This window comes from Artemia sp. Qi Xiang Cuo, chromosome 8 (assembly GCF_049724085.1).
Source record: "Artemia sp. Qi Xiang Cuo chromosome 8, ASM4972408v1, whole genome shotgun sequence".
In the NCBI taxonomy this organism is placed as follows: domain Eukaryota; kingdom Metazoa; phylum Arthropoda; class Branchiopoda; order Anostraca; family Artemiidae; genus Artemia; species Artemia sp. Qi Xiang Cuo.
In genome coordinates this window covers 32,903,801-32,927,719 of record NC_142801.1, presented here as the reverse complement: position 1 = coordinate 32,927,719, position 23,919 = coordinate 32,903,801, and the positions used below count along the sequence as shown (strand labels likewise).

The following is a 23,919-nucleotide window of genomic DNA, read 5'->3' as shown; positions in this document are numbered from 1 at the left end:
AAATACTAGAAAACCTTAGCTCAGAAAAGCCTGAAGTAGCAAACTAAACATCCCAAATCATAATGTTCTGACAACACATACCTATGAAAGGCTAAGAAACCTAGCTCAGAAAAGTCGAAAATAGCAAACTACACATCCCAAATAATATGTTTCAGACACTACACACCTAAGAAAGACTAAGAAATCCAAATCAGAAAAGATCGAAATAGAAAATTAAAAATACAAAATGATACTTTTCAGACAAAATTCACCTACGAAATACTAAGAAAACTTAGCTCAGAAAAGTCTGAAATAGCCAACTACTCATCCCAAACTCGAAGTTTCAGACAACAAACACCTATGAGTGACTAAGAATCCTAGCTCTGAAAAGTCCAAAAAGCAAACTACTCCTCCCAAATCATAATTTTCTGAAAGGACACACATATGATAGGCTAATAAATCTAGCTCAGAAAAGTCAAAAATAGCAAATTAACCATCCCAAATCATAGGTTTCAGACAAAACACACCTACGAATGGCTAAGAAATTCATCTCAGAAAAGTAAAAAAAATAGCAACACCCACATATCAAATCATAGTTTTCAGACACCAAACACAGAAGACAGACTAAGAAATCCGGTTATGACAAGTTAGAAATAGCAAATTATATATCACAAATCATAGGTTTCAGACACCACTCACCAATGAACGGCTAAGAAACCTAGCTCAGAAAAAACTCAGCTCAGTCAAAAATAGCAAATTACATATCCCAAACTATAGGTTTCAGACAACAAACACCTATGAAAGGCTAAGAAATCCAGCTCAGAAAAGTCAAAAGTAGCAATCCACTCATCCCAAATCATAGGTTTCATACAACACACATCTATGAAAGACTAAGAAATCCAACTCAGAAAAGTCAAAAATATCAAACTACATATCACAAATCATCGGTTTCAGTCAACAGACACCCACGAAAGACTAAGAAACCTAGCTCAGAAAAGTCAAATATAGCAAACTATTCATCCCAGACTATTGGTTTCAGACAACATTCACCTAGGAAATACTAGAAAACCTTAGCTCAGAAAAGCCTGAAATAGCAAACTATACATCCCAAATCATAATTTTCTGACAACGCATACCTATGAAAGGCTAAGAAATCCAGCTCAGAAAAGTCGAAAATAGCAAACTACACATCCCAAATCATAGGTTTCAGACACCACACACCAATGAAAGACTAAGAAATCCAACTCAGAAAAGTCAAAAATAGCAACTACATATCCCAAATCATAAGTTTCACTCAACACACACCAACGAAAGGCTAAGAAACCTAGCTCATAAAAGCCTGAAATAGCAAACTACTCATCCCAAACTATTGGTTTCAGACAACATTCACCTAGGAAATACTAGGAAACCTTAGCTCAGAAAAGCCTGAAGTAGCAAACTACACATCCCAACTCATAGTTTTCAGACAACACCCCTCACCTACCGCGGGGGGCGGGGGGTTTGCCTTGGTGGGTGGGTGGGTCCCTGGTGGTTGGTGGTTCCTTGGGTAGCTGGGGGGTACCTTGGGTGCCGGGGGTTGGGGGTTGGGGGGGCGGGGTTTGGCATGTGGGGGTCTGGGGGGGCCTTTGGGGCGCCGGGGTGGGCCTTTGGGTGCCGGGGGGACATTTGGGGACCGGTGGAGGGACTTTGGGACCCCGTTGGTCCTTTGGGAACTCGATGGGCCTTTGGGGACCGGAGGAGGACCTTTGGGGCACAGGGAGGGCCTTTGGGTGCCTGGGGGACATTTGGGGACCGGTGGAGGGCCTTTGGGACCCCGTTGGTCCTTTGGGAGCCCGGGGAACCTTTGGGGGGCGGGGAAGGGCCTTTGGGGCACAGGGAGGGCCTTTGGGGGTCCGGGGGGACAGTTGGGGGCCTGGGGGACATTTGGGGCCCGGGGAGGGCCTTTGGGGGTCCGGAGGGGCAGTTGGGGGCCGGTGGAGGGCCTTTGGGACCCCGTTGGTCCTTTGGGAGCTCGATGGGCCTTTGGGGGGCTCGGGGATGGTCTTTGGGGGTCTGGGTGGGCCTTTGGGGGCGCCGGTGGCCCTTTGGGAGCTTGGGGGGCCTTTGAGGGTCCGGGGGACAGTTGGGGGCCTGGGGGACATTTGGGGACCGGTGGAGGGCCTTTGGGAGCTTGGGGGGCTTTTGAGGACCGGGGGCTTCCTTCGGGGTTGGGGTAGGAGGATTGGAACCCTTTGGGGTTGGGTTTGAGGACCTCACAACACTGTTAAAATTAAACTTGTGTATTATAACGATCACACTCAAAACCTCTTCCAAAATCTCTTCAAAAATCTTCTTTTAAAATGTCTCTATCTGTTTCGCCGAAATAGTTCCATAACCTGTCTAAAACGGTTTCGCCCAAATAATCCCTAAACGTAAATTCAGCGTGTTCCTTTGTTATTGGCATCTCTGCGCTAACGCATTTCAAATTAATAAGAAACCTTTTCGCGCGCTAAAACAATTCATCGCTAAGATGTTTCTTGCCTAATTGTTTCCATGGCCTGTGGTTATTAATATCCTTTGGAGTTCGACCAAAAGAGTTGTTCCCGAGGCAAAGACATTAATGATTTGGATCTATTCCTGGAGAAATGTTTCTAGGGCGAAAATTTTTAAAGTCTGACAGATGATGTCATTGATTGATTGATCTGTCAAGAAAGGGGAAATTAATTTGTTGTTTCTAAGGGGGAATTATTGATTCACGATAGGTGAATTGAGGTCGACAGCACAGGTGTTCCAAGGTCGATGTTGTTGTTGTTGTAAGTGCACGCTCAGCGAATGTCAAGGTCGATGTTATTACACATAGAAACATCAAATAAATCGACCTTGGAAAAAGAGGTCATTGACCCCATTAGCCACGTATTCTCCCTAATGACTCTATGCCCATATATGGAGCCCCGTCCGTATTCTATGCCCATATTTGGTGCCCCGTTCGGACCTCCTGACCCCTCTCTACTTTTTTCATACAAATAAGGTTTCTCTGTTCTAAGAGCCTTTAAAGCTTTCAAACAGTACATGGTAGCGAGTTTTTCTTTTTATAAAAAAAATAGTACTTGTATGAAATACCCCCTACCGCTCAAGTTGTTTCTTCATTTACGCATTGCAGAACCGGTTTTTTGTTCTTTCTTTCAGCTTGGCGTGAGACAAGACAAAGAGAAGTGACAGAATAAATAGAAAATATATTATTTGGGCTATATATTTACATATTAGAGGGGGGAATGGGGGTAAAGTATTTGGACAATGTTAAGTTAGAAAACGATTCTTACTACATAATATGCAAAATAGTTGAACCTAACACATTAGGCATGCAGACCTGCTATACTTTACCCCCCCCCCCCTTAATGTGCAAATATATAGCCCACATTGGCTTCTAAAGTGTTATAGTTTTATCATACTTAGGTATATTCCATTAGGATTCAGCGTCAGAAAAACAGATTAGAAGAATATTAGGTAGGGTGTATTTCATACAAGTACCAAAAATACCTAAAAAATTTGGCTTTTAATAGCAGTTTCAAGTAAGTAAAGTTCATTAAGTTTAAACTTACCCACCAAAAGATACGAACCTCAGAAAATGGCGTGATTTTCGACAAAGGGGCAAAAAACCTACAAAATAGCGAGTGATCCTTATAAAATTACACCAGAAAATTCAACGTATTAAAAGAGCTAAAGTGCAGAGTTGTTAAACTATTGAAAAACTATACAATGAGCTTCCCAGTTAATGGTTAATATAGACATTTATTTTAATGCTTCACTTAAATAAGTTGATTGATTTGATGCTTGATAAAATTATGTCTAGTGATGTGTAATTGCGCATAAACTATTATGGAGGAAGACAAGTGGATCTTGGTCTGGTGGCATCGGGAGTCTGTACCTGAAGTTAAAAAAAAACAGTTTTATGTAAAAATTTTCTAGCCCTGTGTGAGCCTTCAGATTTAGGTTTCGAGCAGGGAGGATAGAAATTAGTCTCTATTTTCCCTAGTTCCCGGGATTATTTTTTTTTACTCAGCCTGTAACGTCAGTGCTTGGGGATGGTGGCTCCTCTTATTGCACAAAACTTTCTTTCTGCAATTTTATATTCATATTTTTATTATTAAATGCATACAATTATATACAATACAAATAAAAAATTCACACAATATTAAATTCATATTTTTACTGGCACAAAAGATGAAGATGTCGGGGATGGAGCTTCATCAGCGTCAGCAGGAAATTCTGCAAGGGGGAGGCAAATGTTACCAGGATGTTTGCTATTGCCCAAATTTTAATTGGAATATTTCTTCTCTTCTTTTCCTATTTGTATACGTTTTCTTATAATTTCTTGCTTCTCGGGGATCGTTAACCCCTTGGCCTAATTTTAGGTCCATTGGTGATATCCTTTTAAAAAAAAGATCGGCTCGAAGAACTCGCATAAAAAATCGTGGAAATGATGAACCTTCAACTCATATTTGAGAGATCAGAGTACCCCTCCTAATAAGTATTTGAAGCGGTGTACTTTTTCCGGGATTTCTATCATTCTTGAAGTATTGTCATATTAATATTAAAACTCAATGTAAATAAAAAACAGGGGTTAAATTAGCTCTATTTCGCGAAGCATTAGTATGTAAAAGCTAACTCTGATCTAAAGAGTCGAAGCTGAGGGTTCAATAGCCCTTCTCAGATTTACGGTAACCCTGGGAATGATATTGAAAAATGAATAGGAGGTCTTACAAAAAGGTTTCCAGTGAAAGTAAAGAGTGACACTAGATTTAAAACGATCAGAAATTATTCCGTAGTTGAGGGAACCTCATTAAACCTCAGTTTTTACGCCAATATTTGAATTTGTGTCTCCCATGCTTTAAAAACGACTGTTAAAGCATAAGGGCAATTGGGTCAAAATAAAAAGTTTTTTTCACATTACTTCAAGAATTGAAAGGCTTATCGATGTGGGTTTGGTTTAAACAATTTTCTGCTGAAATGTCTTAAAAGACAATTCGTTTTGTATGTGCTACGCTCCTTTTTGATTTCAACATAGCACTATAAAACTCTAGCGTAAAGGGTGAGGGCTTAAGGAGTGGGTAGCCAAATATACGGAATCGTTTTTTATCATTTTAAGTTTTAGTGTTGCTCTTTCCTTTTATTAATTAAAAAAACTTATCCCACAAAATAGGTTTTTCAAAAAAAGTAAAGAAGTCAATTAAACCAATACTGAACACAAAAATAATAAGACAATCTACCAATAATAAAAATCCCAAAAATTAGTATAAAAAAATAAATTAACCCCAAAACGAACAGAAACTAAAATAAATAGCAGAGTCAAACTCGAAACGAGCAGAAATTAATACGAGTAGGATTCAAAACCCCTATGCTTTCTAAAAGCCAGAATATAACTTGTACTTTAGCGAAAAAAATTCAAATGAATGTGCATTGTCAGTTTAACATACATATGCTCATATTTATTCCTTAAATTTTAATTAATTTTTTATTTCTTAAAGCTATAAAAGTGAAAACATTTAGAAGAATTTTTTCAGTAAAGTACAAATTATATTCTAGTTTTTAGAAAGCATAGGGCATTTGATCGTGTGTTTAAGGAGATATTGAAAAAAAGGTGCCATTTGCATACTGCTACTAATGCTACTACTGCTACTATAACTATTGCTACGGATAATTACTGAACCTTTCAACGATGAAAGGTTGGATATTTTTCATGGGAAATGATGGGCGTGGGGGGGGGGGTCTCTCAAATCAATTTGACTCTTCAAAAGGGCACTATAACTTCCAATTTAAAATCAAATTAGACCCATCTGAATTTAATACGACAACCCATTCCATAGAAACCTTATATGCCCCCAGGGCATTGCTTAAATCCCTTGCCCCAAGGCTCTGGGGGGTTTTGCTAACCCTGGAAACATTTTTTATGTTCTTTGGACTATTTTAAACAAAATTGCAATCGTACAATTCCAATCAAATGCATTTTGAAAAGAGGGGTAATTGGGTGGAGGGGGGGGGGAGCTACTTGACTTCCATCTTCATTGACTCTTAAAAGCGATCTAGAACTTCCAATCTAAACCAAATGAGTCACTTCTAAAGCCTTTACAACCATCCCTTCCATAAGAAACTTAAATGCCCCAGGGGCATAACTTACAGCCCTCGCCCTTAAGCTCTGGCGGTGTGCATCAAATTCAAAAGCCTTGTTATATGATAATTGGACTATTTTGAATGAAAGGACTGTCTCAAAATACCTATTGGATACATCAGAGGCTCCAATGTTTTATTATTTATTATTATTATTTATTTTTTTCGCACAGACACTTCATATGGAAGGGGTCGTCGTATAAACTTCAAAGGGGGCTCATTCGATTGGAAATCGAGAGTTCTGATGCCTTTTTTAAGGGTCAAAACTGATTGGAAGGCAACTAACACCCCTTCCACGCCCACCATGTCGTAGGCATAACTTGCAACCCCTGCCCTGAGGGCTGTGGGGGGAATGACATCCTCAAAGACATAATTTCCCGACCTTTCAACTACGTTGAACAAAATGGCTATCTCAAAATGTTGATTGGATATGTTTGGGGAAATGGTGGGCGTGAGATAGGGGTTAGTTGCCCTCCAACCACTTTCGACTAATAAAAAGGGCACTAGCCCTGTCAATTTCAAATCGAATGAGCCCTTTTTGAAGTTTCGACGACAACGCTTTCTATAAAAACCTTATATGCCCCAGGGCATAACTTACAACCCTTGCACTAAGGGCTCTGGGGGGGGGGGGGTTGTCAACAGACCTAATTTCCAGAACTTTCAACTATGTTGAAGAAAATGGCTATCTCAAAATTTTGATTGGATGTGTTTGGACAAAAATGGTGGTCATGAGAGGGAGGTTAGTAGCCCTTCAATCAATTTCGACTATTAAAAATGGCACTAGCCCTTTCAGTTTCCATCGAATGAGCCCTTTTTGAAGTTTCTACGACAATGCTTTCTATAAAAACCTCATATGCCCCCAGAGCATAACCAACAACCCTTTCCCTGAGGGCTCTGGGGGTGTGTCATCCTCAAGGACATAATTTCCGGACCGTTCAACTACGTTGGACAAAATGACTGTCTCAAAATTTTGATTGGGTGTGTTTGGGGAAATGGTGGGCATAAGAAGGGTGTTTGTTGCCCTCCAATCAGTTTTGACTATTAAAAAGGCCACAAGCCCTTCCAATTTCCAATCGAATGAGCCCTTTTCGAAGTTTCTACGACAACTACTTCGGTACGAAGTGTCCTGGTCTAAAAAAACAACAAAAATAATACATTGTGCGTACATCGTTCTTTACTTAGGCAGCGCTATTGCGCTGCCTCTGTTTTGAAAAAAATTGTTTTTTTTAACTCAAGCAATCTTTAATCGTGTTCTTATTCATAATCAACTGAAAAAACCTCCAGTTGTCCTATAAAATTTTTGAATTCAGAATATTAATCTTACTCTTTTCATAAAAATAACGCTCCTGTATTACAAAAATTTTATTAGTTAATAATAATATTAACAAAAGAAAACGAAAATATTGACCTGGTAACTACCAAAATTCCAGTTTCCAGAAATAAAATTTCTTGCCTTTAAAATGACCAGTCTGTCATTAAAATCTAATTAGTATCCCATTACTTCTTCCCCGTGTGTAGACCACTGCTGCCTCTTGTCTTCGGCGGTTTCAAGATATCTTATGGCAGAGGGACAAAACACACTAATACGTATCAAAATTTGTCCTTATGAGTATGTCCCAAACTTGGTTGGGTGATACAATCTACAATTTCTTGCGATTCCTAATTTTGATTTTATGGGCTAAAAAAAAAAAATGGGGCCATCAATGTCCAGGAGCCATGGAGATGTCCATATTAGATGTTCACTTTTAGAGTAAGGACATTTTTGATAAAATAAGAAATATTACTTGTTTTATATTTTATTAAGGAGCCATTGCTTTTTGAAATTGTAACAAAAATAAACAAAACAAAAAATAATTTTTATAACATATTTAACAATTTATTTTCCGCTCCTATAGTAAACCCTCAAAGTGAACCTTAAAGCGGTTGATTAATATTTTCTTACAAGAGGCCTATCCAAGGGTGTATTCGCAAAAACGTTTTTTGTTCTTTTGTCGAAAGCGGGACTGAAATCAATCAGGGTTATTCCAAAAACAAAAAGTACATTAAGTTAAAGAGCTCTTAAATTAGTCAATTTACCCATATCCAGGAAATCGGGACTTCGTGAAATCGATCAGGGTTATTTAAAAAACGTACCCAAAGTTAAAGTGCCCTTAAACTTGTCAATTTATCCAGATCCAGGACCTCTATGATCCTGTAAGAACTGCTCCTGGCTTCTTTGAACACTCGATTTTGAGATTTTTCACTTGTGCGAGATCTTTTAAAGCTGAATTCTACGGGGAGTGTTTCTGGCATTTTCCGTGAATTTTCTATATCCCCCCACAAATAAGTTCCTTTGTCTTATCCTCATCCATCACACTCTACTTTCAGGTAAAATCTTTTTTGGCAGAACCGATGCACGGTGTTGTTCTTCAAACTTATGGAGCGGGGAATATTCCTTCAAGTCGTCCAGATCTGATGGAAGCCTTGCGGGAGGCAACGGCGCGAGGAGTCATTATTATTAATATAACGCAATGCGCCAAAGGAGCTGTTGCTGCATTGTACGAAACGGGATCGGTAAGAACAAAAAATTTTGCTTTTGTGGAATTATACAAGAGGATCCCATTTCCCGACATATCAAATCCAGATAATTAGGAATTATGAACATGTGTACTAGTAATTATGTACATAGAGTTGAAAAATCTCAACTTTCAGTTTGGGAAATCAGGGTCCTCGTCATTTATTTGAGCTCTTCGTCCTCTTAAATAACAATCCTCGCGAGTATTAATAAGCCACAACATCGGAAAATAGAGGTTAACTGTTTATAAGTAGAAATTGCTTTCGAACTTCCCTAAAAAAAAAGAATTTTGGGCAGTGGCGTAATTTTGTCAAAATCCTGGGGGGTGGGGAGCAAAGTTGGAGCTAAGTTTCCCAAATCAAGAGAAAATGACAGTAAAAACTGAAAAATGAACCGATTGGTACCATAAAGGTACTATGTAGCACTATAAAGGTACTATAAAGGTACTTTATAGTACTACAAAAGTGAAAATATACTAAAGAAAAATGATCTGTTTCTGTTGATGCTTGAATTATGCAGACATATCTTAGTTTTGACAAGATTTTGAAGAAACAAAATTTCAGATGGGGGGGATCAAGCTGGGGTCTGGGAGGAGCAGTTGCCCCCTCCCCTCTGCTCCATAGGAAATTAAGGCCCTGCTTTTGGTTTCAATGAAAAACCGATTTGTTCATTATCAAACAGTTCGTGAAAACAGTAAGGGGAAAACAACCCCTAAATATCATAGAACTTTAATGAAAATCACACCATCAGATTCAGCGTATCAGAGAACCCTTCTGTAGAACTTTCAAGCTCCTATCTGCAAAAATGTTTAATTTTGTATTTTTTGCCAGAAGAACACGAATGCGTGTTTTTTTTTTTCAGGGGTGATCGCATCGATTCAGTAGTCCTAGAATATCGTGAGAGGGCTCATCTGAACGGAAATTAAAAGTTCTAGTGCCCTTTTTAAGTGACCAAAAAATTGCAGGGCAACTTGGCCCCCTCCCACGCTCATTTTTTCCCCGTAGTCACCCAATCAAAACTTTTAGATACCCATTTTGTTCAGTAGAGTCGAAAATCTAATAAATATGTCTTTGAGGATGACTTAAGACCCCGGAGTTCCTAGGGAAAGGGCTGTAAGCTATGTGCTGTGCCCATTGCTTACACGTAATATTGGTTATTGGGAAGTATACAGACGTTTTCAGGGGGGATTTTTTTCTGGTGGGGGGGGAGGGTCGAAGAAGGGGGTTAGGGGGGATATTTCCATGGAGGATGTTTCCTTGGGGGAAGGGACATTTCTATGACGGGGCCCGGATTTCCCAGCGTTATTTAAAAAACGATCAGAAATTAAATAAAAAAACTAGTTTTTTCAACTGAAAGTAAGGAGCAACATTAAAACTTAAAACGAACAGAAATTATTACGTATATGAGGGTGTTCGCCCCTAGTTAATACCTCGCCCTTTACGCTAAAGTTTTTTTTAGTACTTTGAAAAGACCTATCTTTTCTAATTAACCGGCCTTTTTGATTCAGGGGTTTGTGATTCGAACAAAATTCGAACTTTAGCGTAAAGAGCGGGGTATTGACTAGGGGAAAAACTCTCAAATATACGCAATAAAAACATACGAATATAGAAGCTCGTCAGGTAAGTTAATTCGTAAGTTACATCAGAACAAAATTTCGAGAAAGCCATTTAGCCAAAAAAAAGTAAAATTAATATACAAATTTCGCTTTAATTATTCATGTACGGTGAGCCAAAATCAAAGCTGCGTTAATTAAAAAACGTTCAGAAATTAAATAAAAAAACAAGTTTTTTTTTTACTGAAAGTAAGGAGCGACATTAAAACTTAAAACGAACTGAAATTATTCCATGTATGAAAGGGGCTGTCCCCTCCTCAACGCCTCACTCTTTACGCTAAAGTTTGACTCTGTCACACAACTTTATTTTTTAAAACAATAGAAAACTTTAGCTTAAAGAGCGAGGCGTTGAGGAGGGAATAGCCCCTTTCATATACGGAATAATTTCTGTTCGTTTTTATGTTTAATGTCGCTCCTTACTTTCAGTTAAAAAAACTTTTTTTTTTATTATTTAATTCTACTCTAGATCCATGGATTTGTTACATTTCAGCACGCCGTTTTGGTGTCCTCTAAAGTTTTTTTTTCTATAAATAAACAAGTTTTGCTTGAAAGATAAATTTGGTAAACTTTGTAAAAGTCTTCAAGACTTTATATAAATTCCAGTAGCCTGAGATTTCTTCCCTTTAATAGCAAAGCTAAATTGATATAAATAATGAATATGATGTAGCAGCTTATAGACATATTGGTGGAAGTTCAAAGCTTCTTGGATCTGTCGCTCTAATCAGTGACCGAGGAGGTGTCTTTTGGTGTTATTGAGGATTATGATCTTTTCACTGCGAGGTGAAAATTTGTTTTTTGAGTTGATTTGAATGAGGGTTTAGTTACACAAGGGACGGTTTGTATGGGGTTGAGTTAAATAAGGATTAAATTGCACCGGGTTTGATTTGAGCGAGTCTTATTAAAGCATGATGTGTCTTCCATATACAGTGTATAGTATTTTGTCTTTGGTCTCATTATAAAGAACAAACAATAGTATAAAGCTAAGGTGCGGCTTTCTTGACCACAAATCCAAAGTTATAGAAAATCGGTAAATTTTGACATTTGTTAATTTTTCACTAGGTCTATAACGTCTCACACGTCTGTCTATCCTGCAATAAAATTTCTGCAATAAAATGAAGGATAATAGGTTATCCATGTAGTGACCATTGAAGCTGAAGAACCATATCTAATTACATTTTAATCTGAGGGGGAAGGGGTTTTGTAAGATATTTGGGCCCAAAAATCTCTTTTGGACCATCATCTATAATACAGATAAAATAAATCTGAGGATAAAAATGCTTCTAGATAAAGGGGGAAAAATTAATCTGGGTGTAAGTTTAATCTAGTGCCCAAAAATAGACTTAACTTTTCGGAATTTCCAACTTAATGTTTCAGAATATATTATTTTGGATTGACAAAAACTTCCTTTTTTTAGCAATTTTATATTTCTATCTTCTGGGATTTATAAGATGCTCTGCTACACAGAGAGCAAGGTACAGTAACACACGGACCAATCAGCGGTCTAATGGAGAAAGCCATCTTTCAAATATCAACATTTACTCTATAGTAAGGTGACTAAGACAGATATGACAGATACAAACAGGTGTAAATAGACTCAAATTTGTATTGCCTGGAGCTCATGAACATTTGATCAGTTACGAGTTCTTTGACAGTCCGTTACTGATTATCTTTGACTGAAAATTTTTTTATTATTTTGGGTAAAAATCTAGCATAAATTGTAATTAATTGAGACAAATATGGCGCTTAAATTTCAATAAATTTGGACAATTGAGCAATATTAAGATTAAAACTTAAAATTGAGATTGAAGAATATTAAGATCCAATAGAATTTTCAACATATATTCTAATAATTAGCTAGCTGCGATAAACAAGACTCCCAATTTTGATCGAGTGTAAATAATTTCCCTGTATATAATCTGTAAACTTAAGTGACACCTTGAATTTATGGTTATTACTAATCACTTGTTGTTATTAATCATTTTTCTAGAGGAATTGCCCACGGATTGTTATTGAGTACCCAAATGACTGACCGTATCTCAAACAGTAAGCTGTACGAAAAATGTGGTTCAATCCTGCTTTCTTGGGCTATAATCAGAGAAAGGTTGAGATGGCTAGGACGCGTTCTGCGGATAAAGGACGGCAGATTGCCAAGATCGTCCTTGTCGGCCAACCGTCTAGGACCAAATGAAAAGCAGTTCGTCCCCGAATGGAGTGGAAGGATGTCGTAAGGAAAGATTTAAGGGCAATGGGAACTTCTTGAGAGGTTTTAATGAGGGAGGCTTTGAATAGATTGGGATGGAGGAGGATTGTGCGTAGCTGTATTGGCCTCAAGCAGTTTGTATTGCAGTGAATTTTTAGTATTAATAGTATTAATCATTTCAATGCAATGGAAGCAATGCCAAGGATACATTGCTTATATGTTCCTTTTCCATTGGAGTTCGATATCTCGTACAGGGGACAAGCATTGTGCAAAAAGTGGGAGGATTTGCCCCTTTAGCCAGGGCCTTCAGTAGCTACGCGAATTAAGAGGATTGGTAGCTATGGAAGAATGCAAAGTAAAGTATTTTTTATTACACAGCTACGCAACTTTGTTAGAAATGTCATTTTATAAACTTGAGAAAGAAAGACTGCAATCTTCTTAAGCTTTTTCTCTTTTATTTTAAGGCTTTACTTGAAGTTGGAGTTTTGCCTGGTTACGATATGACACCAGAGGCGGCACTTACGAAGCTTTCTTACGTATTAGCTCATCCAGACTGGGATATCGAAACTCAACGAAAGGTAAGACATAGTCTGGCAACATACCGGTTTTTATACTGATAAATAAGCTAAACACAAAAAAGTGTTAAGGAAAATTACAAACCAAAGCTAATCCTATATAATAAACATCCAATGTTTCAACTTAAAAATCCCGATTTTATAAACTAAGCAAAAGGACAGAATCAAAGTAACCTTAATATGCTCAAACAGTAATTTAGTTTAAGGGCTGGGGCCTTCTGAAAATGGGCAAAATTTATTTCGAATCAGCTTGAAATTTATATCGATAAGTCTTTGAAATGGGCAAAATTTATTTCGAATCAGCTTGAAATTTATATCGATAAGTCTTTGGACAAAAGAGATCGCAATGCAAAAAAAAAAAAAAAAAAAAAAAAAAAAATGGTTAATTAGGTACATGAGCCCAAAAACTTTTTCTTTTTGCTTTTCTAGAAGCTCATTTCAGTGAAGCATTAGGCCAAGAGGATCTTAATGCAAAAAAAAGGAATTAAGATAATGGTTTACCTCAAATTGGCCCCAAAAACGGCAAACAAACATTATGGCCAAGGTGACCCTAATGTGGAGACACATTTTTAGACTGGGGGGATTGGCTGACAAAAATGAGACCCGAAAATAGGGCAAAAAATGATGTTTCTCGATTAGCTTGAAAGTTTCAGGGATCATTTCCTGGGCTGAGAGCACCTCAAATTTTGTTCTGAGAGGAAGGGTGCTACAAGAGGGTCCCTCACAATAAGCCAAAAAAATTTTTTTTATTGGCTTCAAACTTATATATACGAGTCATTGGGACAAAGAGATATTAATGCAAAAAAGGAAATTGAAAATATATTGGCTCAATAGAGGGTGGGGCCCAAAGAAGGGCCAGCAAGCTTTTGTTTTATGAGCTGCTTGAAACTTACATCCGTAACTTCCTTGGTAGACCCTAACGCACAGAAAACATTTGAAAATAAATTAGGTTTACCTAAAAATGCGCCAAAAATCTTTTACTTCCGAAACAGCATTGGTTTCAAGGACTATGTTCAGTCAGCCTCACCAAAAAAGTTCTTGGATTTTGAATATTTTTTAGCCACCCAGGCTGAATAATCGAAAAGTTCTTGGCGTCCAAAAACGATCCCACAAATATCGTGCCTCTGACTGGATGAAAATCTACCCAATTATGTTAATAATTATACAAAAAGTTCTTGAGCCATTTAAACCCTATGCAAAAGAGAGAATTGAAAACTATTTTGGCTGGATCGATTCATAACTCCCGAAAATACTCCCCCAAAATTTTTCTTTCTTTAGACGGCTCGAAAATTACAGGGAATTTAGACAGGTCCAGGCAGACTCAACTAAACCAAACATTTTGAAATAAATTTCATTGCGTCGATTTGTGACACGTGAAACTACACCAAAAATTTTGTTCTCTCTGCCCTGTTTAAACTTACAAGACATGTGACAGAATCAAGGAGGTCCTTTTGGTCTAGTCAATCAAGACACATCCTTAAACAAAAATTTGTTTATATTGGTACACGGTACAAGAATATCCGAAAGAGTTCTATTTGATTGTTTAGTGCTATTCATGGTGATGCTCATTTATTTCAAATTTTCCTGTGTTGCACTTCTCTTTTCTTGTAGTTTCGTTTTCAGCCGTAAGATAACTGCATTATCTATTTATTTGACACAGTCATCAATTATAACCACGGAGAATGTGAATCTGTCAATACAGAAACATATACGAAATATTTCGTTGCTTTTATATATATAAAACCACCACCAGACGATCCCCCAGAGATCCCAGCAACAACACTGTTTTCCTTAGATATCAGAACAGATCCACCATCATCAACTGAAATTATAGCAGCAGCAAAGAAGCTGAAAAATGGGAAGTCACCTGGCGAAGACAGGATATCCACGGAAATGATCAAAGCGACTGTTCTGACCTGCCTCAAGTTCTGGACAGCATTGTCTGCTGTAATCTGGACGACCGCCAAAATACCTTTGGAGTGGAAACGCGGCACCTTTCTGAGGATCTATAAGGAAGGCGATACATCCCTCCCAGTCAACTTGTATGGAATATGCATGCTTTTAATACCTAGCAAATTACTGACGCACATTTTATTGCAGAGAATCAGATCGCAGCTCGACAGAAACCTTCGCGACGAGCAACATGGATTCAGACCGAACCGTTCAAGTGCAGACCTGATATTTACTCTACGGCTACTGACGGGAGAAAGCAGAGAATGGCGCTCCAAAATCTAGATGATATTCATCGATTTTGAGAAGGCATTTGACTCAGTAGACCGCCAAAGTCTGTGGAAGATCCTACTGCATTACGGAATCCCTGAAAAGATAGTTTCGCTGATCGTTGCGTTTTATGAATATAGCGAGTGCTGTGTAAAGACACCAGATAGCCAAACTCGTTTCTTCCGCATTATGTCAGGAGTTAAGCAAGGTTGCGTATTGTCATCGCTACTTTTCGTAATCGTCATTGATTACATACTGCGAAGTACAAGCACAGACGGAATCAAGCTGAATCCAGAAACACGCCTCAGTGATGTAGACTTCGCTGACGACATCGCCGTCCTAGAATCATGCAAGCAAAGACTGCAAGAACTCCATGACAAAGTGAAGGAGAGAGGTGGCCAGGTCGGCTTGAAAATAAATAATGAGAAAACAAAATGCATGGCTACCACAGATTCACCCCTGAGCATCACTTGCGGAGACCAACACATTGAGCAAGTCGTTCATTTCTAATACTTGTGAAGCATAATAGAAAACACCGGATCGACCACAAAAGAAGTGCTCACAAGAATCGACCAAGCTAATGGGGCCTTCAGTAGATTACGGAAGGTATGGCGGTCCCAAAGCTTCTCTATATGGCTAAAGCTACGACTCTTCAATAGCAATGTTATGCCAGTGCTAACCTGGAACTTGAGCCAGGAACAAGGGAGAGGAATACTTGCTTTCGAAAACACATGTCTCAGAAGAATTCTGAACATCCGTTGGTAGCAGAGAATAACAAACCAATCTATCCGTGACAAGACCGGCCAGCCTCTTGTGACATATATCATAAGAGTCCGCCGATGGAGATACCTTGGCCACGTACTAAAGTATGGACAATCTCCGAATACCAAATGCAGCGCACCGTTGGCAGCCATCGGGTCCACGCCGCAGGGGCAGACCCAGAAACACCCTGTGGCGAACGTACCAGACAGATCTCCGTAACCTGCACACATCAATTCAACCTCAGTGGGAGGACATACTTGCAGCAGCAAACCTGCGGGAAGATTGGCGGCTCCTTCTTGCTGCCCTGGGTGCCTCTGGAGGCACAGGCGGATCTAAGGTAAGGTTTTATATATATGACTGGAATGCAAAAATGAAAAATCCAATAAACTTTGGAGTCACTAACATGAGTTTAAGGCATTCAACCCCGAAGAATCTTTTCGGGTAGAATACATCCACTTCTGTTATATCTGAAAAGAGTAGAAAAAGATAGAATTGTATAAAAAAAAACAGTACACGAAATAGTACAATTAGCGGAACTATCTCACTAATAAATTCAAATACAGGATTACCTCAGCTTTCCTACAGGAGCATGCATTATCTAAAATTCATGCCGATTGCAAAAACAATTTTGCTGAAGGAATAAGGGCATGCAGACATGCAGATGATTTATTTTTAAAGCTTCTAAATTCGAACATAATTTCGAAAATAAGTCATCAGCCTAATGATTTGCCGTATAGCCTGGTCCACAGAAAGTGCTGGAAGAAAAACCTTTCCAAAACTGGGGTGCCTGACAATTTTTAAGTCAAGGAAGATTCGTTTCGCGAAGAATAGTTAGAGACAGCACTAATAGGATAAAAAAATAATAAAGCCTCAGATGTTGATAGTGTGGTAAATGAGTCTTTGACTTATGGTGGTTGCGAAGTTAGAGATAGATTATTGAAGATTATGAATGTTATTTTTAAAAAAAGGGGGAAGTACATAGTCGTCTTAGGAAAACTTTGATGAAACCCCTTTATAAGAAAGGTAATAAGAGCGAGTGGGATAATTAGACAGGCATTAGCTTGGTTTACGTAGAAAGCAAATTACTTATCATCATGATGCTTATTAGACTAAGAGGTGATGTAGATAAGTTTCAAGATAAGAGCAGCGTAGTTCTGGTAAAAAGAGAGGATGCGTCGAATTTTCACTCGTAGATTACTAATTGAAAAGTGCCTGAATCATTTAATCAATTCTGAACATGTATTTAATTCAGCCTATAGAAGAGCCTCAGTGGAGATCCTATCCTTGGTGTGCGTGTAACTGAACCCATGTTGCTGAACTCTCCTGCAACTGAAGCCTCCTGTAACTGAACCCCGTTTAACTAAATATCCGTTTAACTGAACCCTCGTGCAACTCAGCTATATTTAACTGCACGCTCGTAAATTGAAAGTGACTTTCAGGAATAGATCTATTGCCAAAATAATGGCCCGATAAACTATTTTTTTTGGGTTTGATTGCAAACTATGAACTTTTTAATTAGTGCTCGGGTAAGGATTTACGAAGGGGCAAGTGAAAACACTGGTTTTATACCCAGTTCCCTAAACTTTTTCAGTTTGAGTTGTGAAGTTACGTAAAAGTATTTTGTTTGGGTCATTATAGGCAGCGCAATAGCGCTGCCAAAGTAAAGAGTGATGTGGCACAATGCGATATTTTTTTTTTAGACTAGGGTACTTCAGATAGAAGGAGTTGCCCTAGAAACTTTGGAAAGGGCTCATTCAATTGGAAATTAAAAGGGCTAGTGCCCTTTTTAATAGTTGAAAGTGATAGGGGGCAACCAGCCCCACCCCCGCGCCTATTATTTCCCCACACGCACATCCAATAGCAATTTTGTTCAACGTAGCTGAAAGGCCCGGAAATTATGTCTTAGTGGATGATGTCCCCCCCGCCCGTTAATTTTCTGTTGATGATGATCCTCTCCCCCCTTTACTTTTCTTTGAAAAACTTGTTTTGTCGAAAAAGTTTTTTTTAATTAATTCCTCTTCGTTTTTTATTGACATTGTCTTTTCATGGAATTTTTTTTTTTATATCTTTTCGTTTTTTTCTATAAAATCCAATATAAAACTTAATATCACTCCCAAAAAATTCTGTCTATGCTCTTTGACAACCTGAATACGCTTACACTCTTTTTTTTTATTTAAATTGTGAGAGAATTAGCAGTAGTAGTAGCCTTGAAAGTTTCAACTTAAAGTCGTTTTCGATATACCACTGAGGTTTCTTATTGGCAACCATACACAGTGCCTTTTGATTTAGTTTTAAAGCAATATTTGGTTTTATTTCACAATAGGCCAATTGCATAACTGTGGGGGGGGGGGGGGTTGACACACCCAATATCCCAATAGACATAGGTGCTGTTCCGTTCTACTATGCTGAACAAAATGGCTGTCTCAAAATTTTGACTGGATTTGTTTGGAAATGAATGGGCTTTGGTTGAGGGCTTTACTCCTAAATAAGGCACTCGAACTTTTAATTTTGAATTGAATTGGATCCATTAAAAGTTTCAGTGATATTTCCAGCTATCATAGAGCGGCGGTGCCTATGATATTGCTTACATACCCTTTTGAAAAGCTGTATGCCTATAATTTTTTCGTTTAATTGAAACTCCAATCAAACGTTCCCTAAAATTTTCACCTTAAGACCCTTAGCATCATTAGTAGCAGTAACTGTGTAATGGTGTGTAATTTTGGTAATAGATCTATTCCTGAAAGTCTCTTTCAATTTAAGAGCGTGCAGTTAAATATAGCTGAGTTGCACGAGGGTTCAGTTAAACGGATATTTAGTTAAACGGGGTTCAGTTACAGGAGGCTTCAGTTGCAGGAGAGTTCAGCAACATGGGTTCAGTTGCAAGGGGTTCAGTTACACGCACACCAAGTATAGGATCTCCATTGAGGCTCTTCTATAGGCTGAATTAAATACCTGTTCAGAATTGATTAAGTGATTCAGGCACTTCTCAATTAGTAATCTACGAGTGAAAATTCGACGCATCCTCTCTTTTTACCAGAGCTATGCTGTTCTTATCTTGAAACTTATCTACATCATCTCTTAGTCTAATAACCATCATGATGATAAGTAATTTGCTTTCTACGTAAACCAAGCTAATGCCTGTCTAATTATCCCACTCGCTCATATTACCTTTCTTATAAAGGGGTTTTATCAAAGTTTTCCTAAGACGACTATGTACTTCCCCCTTTTTTTAAAATAACATTCATAATCTTCAATAATCTATCTCTAACTTCGCAATTCCATGAAAAGACAATGTCAATAAAAAACGAAGAGGAATTAATTAAAAAACTATTTCGACAAAACAAGTTTTTCAGAGAAAAGTAAAGAGCTCCACTAAGCGAAAAATGAGCAGAAATAAAGTCAAATGGTCTTGCAAGCGTAAAATAACCACAAATCACCATCAATAAATAAATGAAACTCAAAATGAACACAAATTACAATAAAAAAGTTTATTAAAACTTTAAGGAATAAGTATCAGTATATGTAGGCTATATTAAATTGACAATCGACGGTATGTTTTTTTTTCAGTAAAGTGCAAATTGAAAGTTGGAAAGGGAGGCTGATAACTGGTTTGACGTTGAATCAGGAGTTAAGCAGGGTTTTGTTCTACCTCAGGAATATTTTGATGGACACTGTCTTAAGGAATGCGGAAAAGGGGGAGCATAGAAGCAAATGGGAAGGTACAACCCTCTTAGACATAGACTATTGCAGGTGATTTGAGTGTCGGAGATAAAAATTTGTCAAAATGAATAAATTTTCAGAAGTTTCGAGAGTTCATGGTGCAAGAATTAGCTAGAAAATTAACGTAAAGAAGATAAAGTCGCTTAAACTAAGAATAAATGAAGGCGAAGAGGTAAACGAAAGGTAGTTCGTCCCCGACTGGACTGAGACAAGATAATAAGGAACGATTTAAGGGTAATTGAAACTTCTAAGTTCCAATGGACCCAAGCTTTGAATATATTTGGGTGGAGGAGGAGCGCGCAAATTTTGTCGGCCTCAGGTGGCTTGGTGCTGCAGTGAATTGTCAGTAGTAGCAGTAGTATTATTATTAGTGGCAGTTTTTAAAATTTACTTGAAAGGCAGTCTTTTTTTCTGAAAATCTGTAATCATCTTTTTGTGTTGGCATCACTTTAAAGAATCTGGTATCAATGTAAGAAATCTAGCGTTAAGAAATTGAGGAAGTCCTGAATCAAAGAAAATAATATTCATAATATTTTATTTCAGATTATGGCGAGGAATATTCGTGGTGAGCTTACTGCACCTAGAAATATTTTGGACCTAACTAGGCTGCCAAGAAATAGGAGCAGTTCAGTAAGGTAAGACATGTGATTTTTAATAGTTTTAGGCTTTACTTGTAAGTTTTTCTTCATCTGCTAGTTTACTAAATCCAAGTTTTTTATAAGTATCAAGAAAGAAAAGGAGACACTTTATCTAGCAAAGATGCTACGAAATTTGGAAATAAAACCTTGCATAGTATCATCAACTGCATCATCATAACCCTATGCTCGATTACTTTACAAAGTGGTGATGAATCTATTTGGGCTGTTGTTGGCACCTAAGGGGAATAGAAAGCTCCCTTATGCGGGTGGTGGAGACCCAATGGTTTTCGCAGGCAAGGAAGACTCCAAATAACTCTTGACAGGTTGCAAGTAAGAGAGGCAAATTCAACGAGGTTTTCTTTGGGAGAGCTCTGGTCGAATGCGGAGGACCTTTATTGCGGTGAATTACTGTTGCTGCCCTGCGTGGCTCTAGGTGTGAGAGGAGCTAAATATAAGCCTATCAGGAATATATCCTTGATTTAATTCAGCTTTAGAGTGTTTTCTGAACAATATATCAAGTTTTGACATTCATGTCTAATACTATGTATATGCGTTATTATGAATAGCTTCATAGATTTGTTGAAATTTAGTACACATCGCAGAAGTTGTATAAATGAGAGTATTTCCTATTTTCAAACAGTTCACGATAATGGACTGTAAGTAAGGAGTGGTTGTAACCGACACTCCAAGTACCGTTACTCCAATACCTATATAATCCATACTGTAAGCGGAGTATCGGTTGTAATCGATACTCCAAAAAATTGAGTTTTGATAACAATATATGCATCTAAAGAATCTGCTTTTTTATGGTGATTCCAAATGAATAAAATTAATTAAGTTTAAAGTTACGCATAAAAAAGGAACGAACCCGAAAATATTTGCCTGTTTTTCGAAAAAGGGGTGAAAGTTCTCAAGGGGGTAAGTGATCTTAGAACCCTATTGTTGAGGTTTGAAGCTCCCATCAACAAAAATGTGGAATTTTGTTGTTTGTTTTTTTTTAAGAAAGAAGATCACGGATACTTTTGCATTTTTTTTTTCATGAGTTACCTTATCGAATTTACGGCCTTAGAAAATTGGGAGAGGGCTTATCCGAAAAGAAGTTCAAGTCCTAGTGCCCTTTTTAAGTTGCCAAAGAGATTGTGCCGTAGCAAAGTGGTGTTTCCTACCATTTCTGGTACCGAACTACAATTTTCACCCAAAGAGGGGAAAGTTTGTATCGATTAAAATGTTTAGATAGCCAACCGATTTAAAATTGTTGAAAAACTATATATTGAGCTTGGTAGTTTCAGGGGCAGCAATGTAACACAATGGCATATTCGTTCCGAAAGAATCAAATAGTTCATATAAAATTCATAGTCAACTTATCTTAAAGCTAAATTTAAAAGCAATAAAACTTTTTTTTAGAGAAAAAAAAGAGTGATATCAAAGAGTTCGTGGTAAAGAAAAGTTTATGATGGAACTGCCAGTAAAGAGTAAACCACTCCAATGGTAGTTAAAACTTGATAGGAAGGAATTTTGGTATCATAAAATGTGTCATAATAATCAAATTTTCAATATTATTCAATTTCTGTAAAATTAATTAAGTTCAAGCTTGTCCATGAACAATTCTTAGAATAAGAAGATTTGTAATAATAATGGAAAAGAGAAAGGACACCCCTAAATCCTGATGTAACTTCCAAAATCCTGATATAAATTGTACGATCAAATTCTATATACGAGAAAACCTCAGGGCGTGAGTTTCAAGTCCCTGTTTACAAAAACGCTGTATTTCTTACTTGTTCGTCTATTTATTTGTTTGTTTTCCCTACAAGCCACCGTATTGAACAAGTGGCGAGGAATGTCAGACAAATGCTCATTTGAAAGGGTTCTTTTCTAGTGTCCTTTGGGGCAACAACAGAATATTCGCCACAGCAAAGTGGAGATTTTTGTCACTTTGCATATTCGCAACAACAAAGTGGCGATTTTTGTCACTTTGCATCGTAAAATCATAATTCAGGCCCAAACAGGGCTAAAATGTTTTGAATAAAGATATAAAAGTCCAAGCTACGTGTTTTTATATGTATGGAGTACTGTACTCCAGTCTTGCAACAGGTAGTTGTGTTACTATATAGCAACATAAAAGTGTATCCCCCTACATTTATCAGCCCGCCCTCCAAATGTTCACCTTTCTCTCCTTTTCACGTATCGTACACAGGCTGTTATTTATCCAACAATTAAACTACTGAAGTTGCACGACAATAAATATATTTCTTTGTTGTTCAACTCTTGTCAACTGTAATAACCATTTTATTTCAGATTGGATATTGACTCCAAGAGCCCATTAGAGTCTCTTGCAGCTCTTCTGCCCCTTCTGGCGAACGGGACGTCTCTTTCCTACATTCAGGCAGTACTTTATCCATCATTTTTGTATGATGCAGTGCGTGCTGGTAGCATAGCCCGACTGGACGATTTAAAGAAGTGTGGAGTCGATTTAGGAGTAAAGGATGCTAATAATAGAGATGCTTTGTTTGTTGCCACTGAAATCGGTAAAATGTCTCGCTAATTTATACATCTAATTCACACTTACACATGGGATAGGGGATAAATTGGAGGAACGGTAAACTCCAAGGATCATTTGAGAATCTTCCACTGAAAATTATTTAGGAAACGGGCTTATTTATTGAACAATTCAGATAGTTTGGTCACTAAACGCTAATCCACGCATTATACCCTCCTCCTTGAGTTCCCCCTTTGGTTTAGTTCTAGGTGCCTCAAATATATATATATATATATATATATATATATATATATATATATATATATATATATATATATATATATATATATATATATATATATATATATATATATATATATATATATATATATATATATATATATATATATATATATATAATATAATATATATATATAATATATATATATATATATATATATATATATATATATATATATATATATATATATATATATATATATATATATATATATATATATATATATATATATATATATATATATATATATATATATATAAAATTAAAACATTGAAGTAAAACGAACAGAAATTATTCTGTATGGATGGGCAACAGCCAAAATCCAAGCCTGCTGCTTTCTACGCTAAGGTAAAACTTATGCTTTATGAAAAGTATGATCTAAAATACCTAGATTATGATGTTACTGTTGAAGTATTAATATAGAAAACATAAACTTAGGGTAAGGAGTAGAGGAGGGGGGTGATGAGGGCGGCAGTCTGCTTTATACTTAGTATCCTTAATATGAAAGAAAATCAAATATAAATTAAGCAACTTTTTAAACGAAAGTAATGAGTGACTTTAAAACTTAAAAGTGAATCCTTTTCTTGCAACATGGTTCTCCTAAAGTTAAACTCTAATGTACCAAGTGGGGTTGAGGGGGCAGTTGCTTCCCTCACATTAAGAGTAACCCTGTATCTGGTGTTAAAAGTAGATAGAAATAAAAAAAGAAATGCCTTTTTAATGCACATCAATAAGCGA

The 23,919-nt window shown here is 37.3% G+C and overlaps 1 protein-coding gene across 1 annotated transcript in view; it reads left to right on the top strand.

Annotated features, from left to right (window-relative positions):
- LOC148949343 (L-asparaginase) overlaps positions 1–23,919 on the top strand; it is a 90,251-nt gene that overhangs the window by 57,522 nt on the left and 8,810 nt on the right. The window contains exons 4-7 of the mRNA XM_089092678.1: positions 8,491–8,676; positions 12,954–13,067; positions 20,310–20,401; positions 22,700–22,929. Coding sequence (XP_088948804.1) covers positions 8,491–8,676; positions 12,954–13,067; positions 20,310–20,401; positions 22,700–22,929 — 622 coding nt within the window. The remainder of the gene's footprint in view (positions 1–8,490; positions 8,677–12,953; positions 13,068–20,309; positions 20,402–22,699; positions 22,930–23,919) is intronic.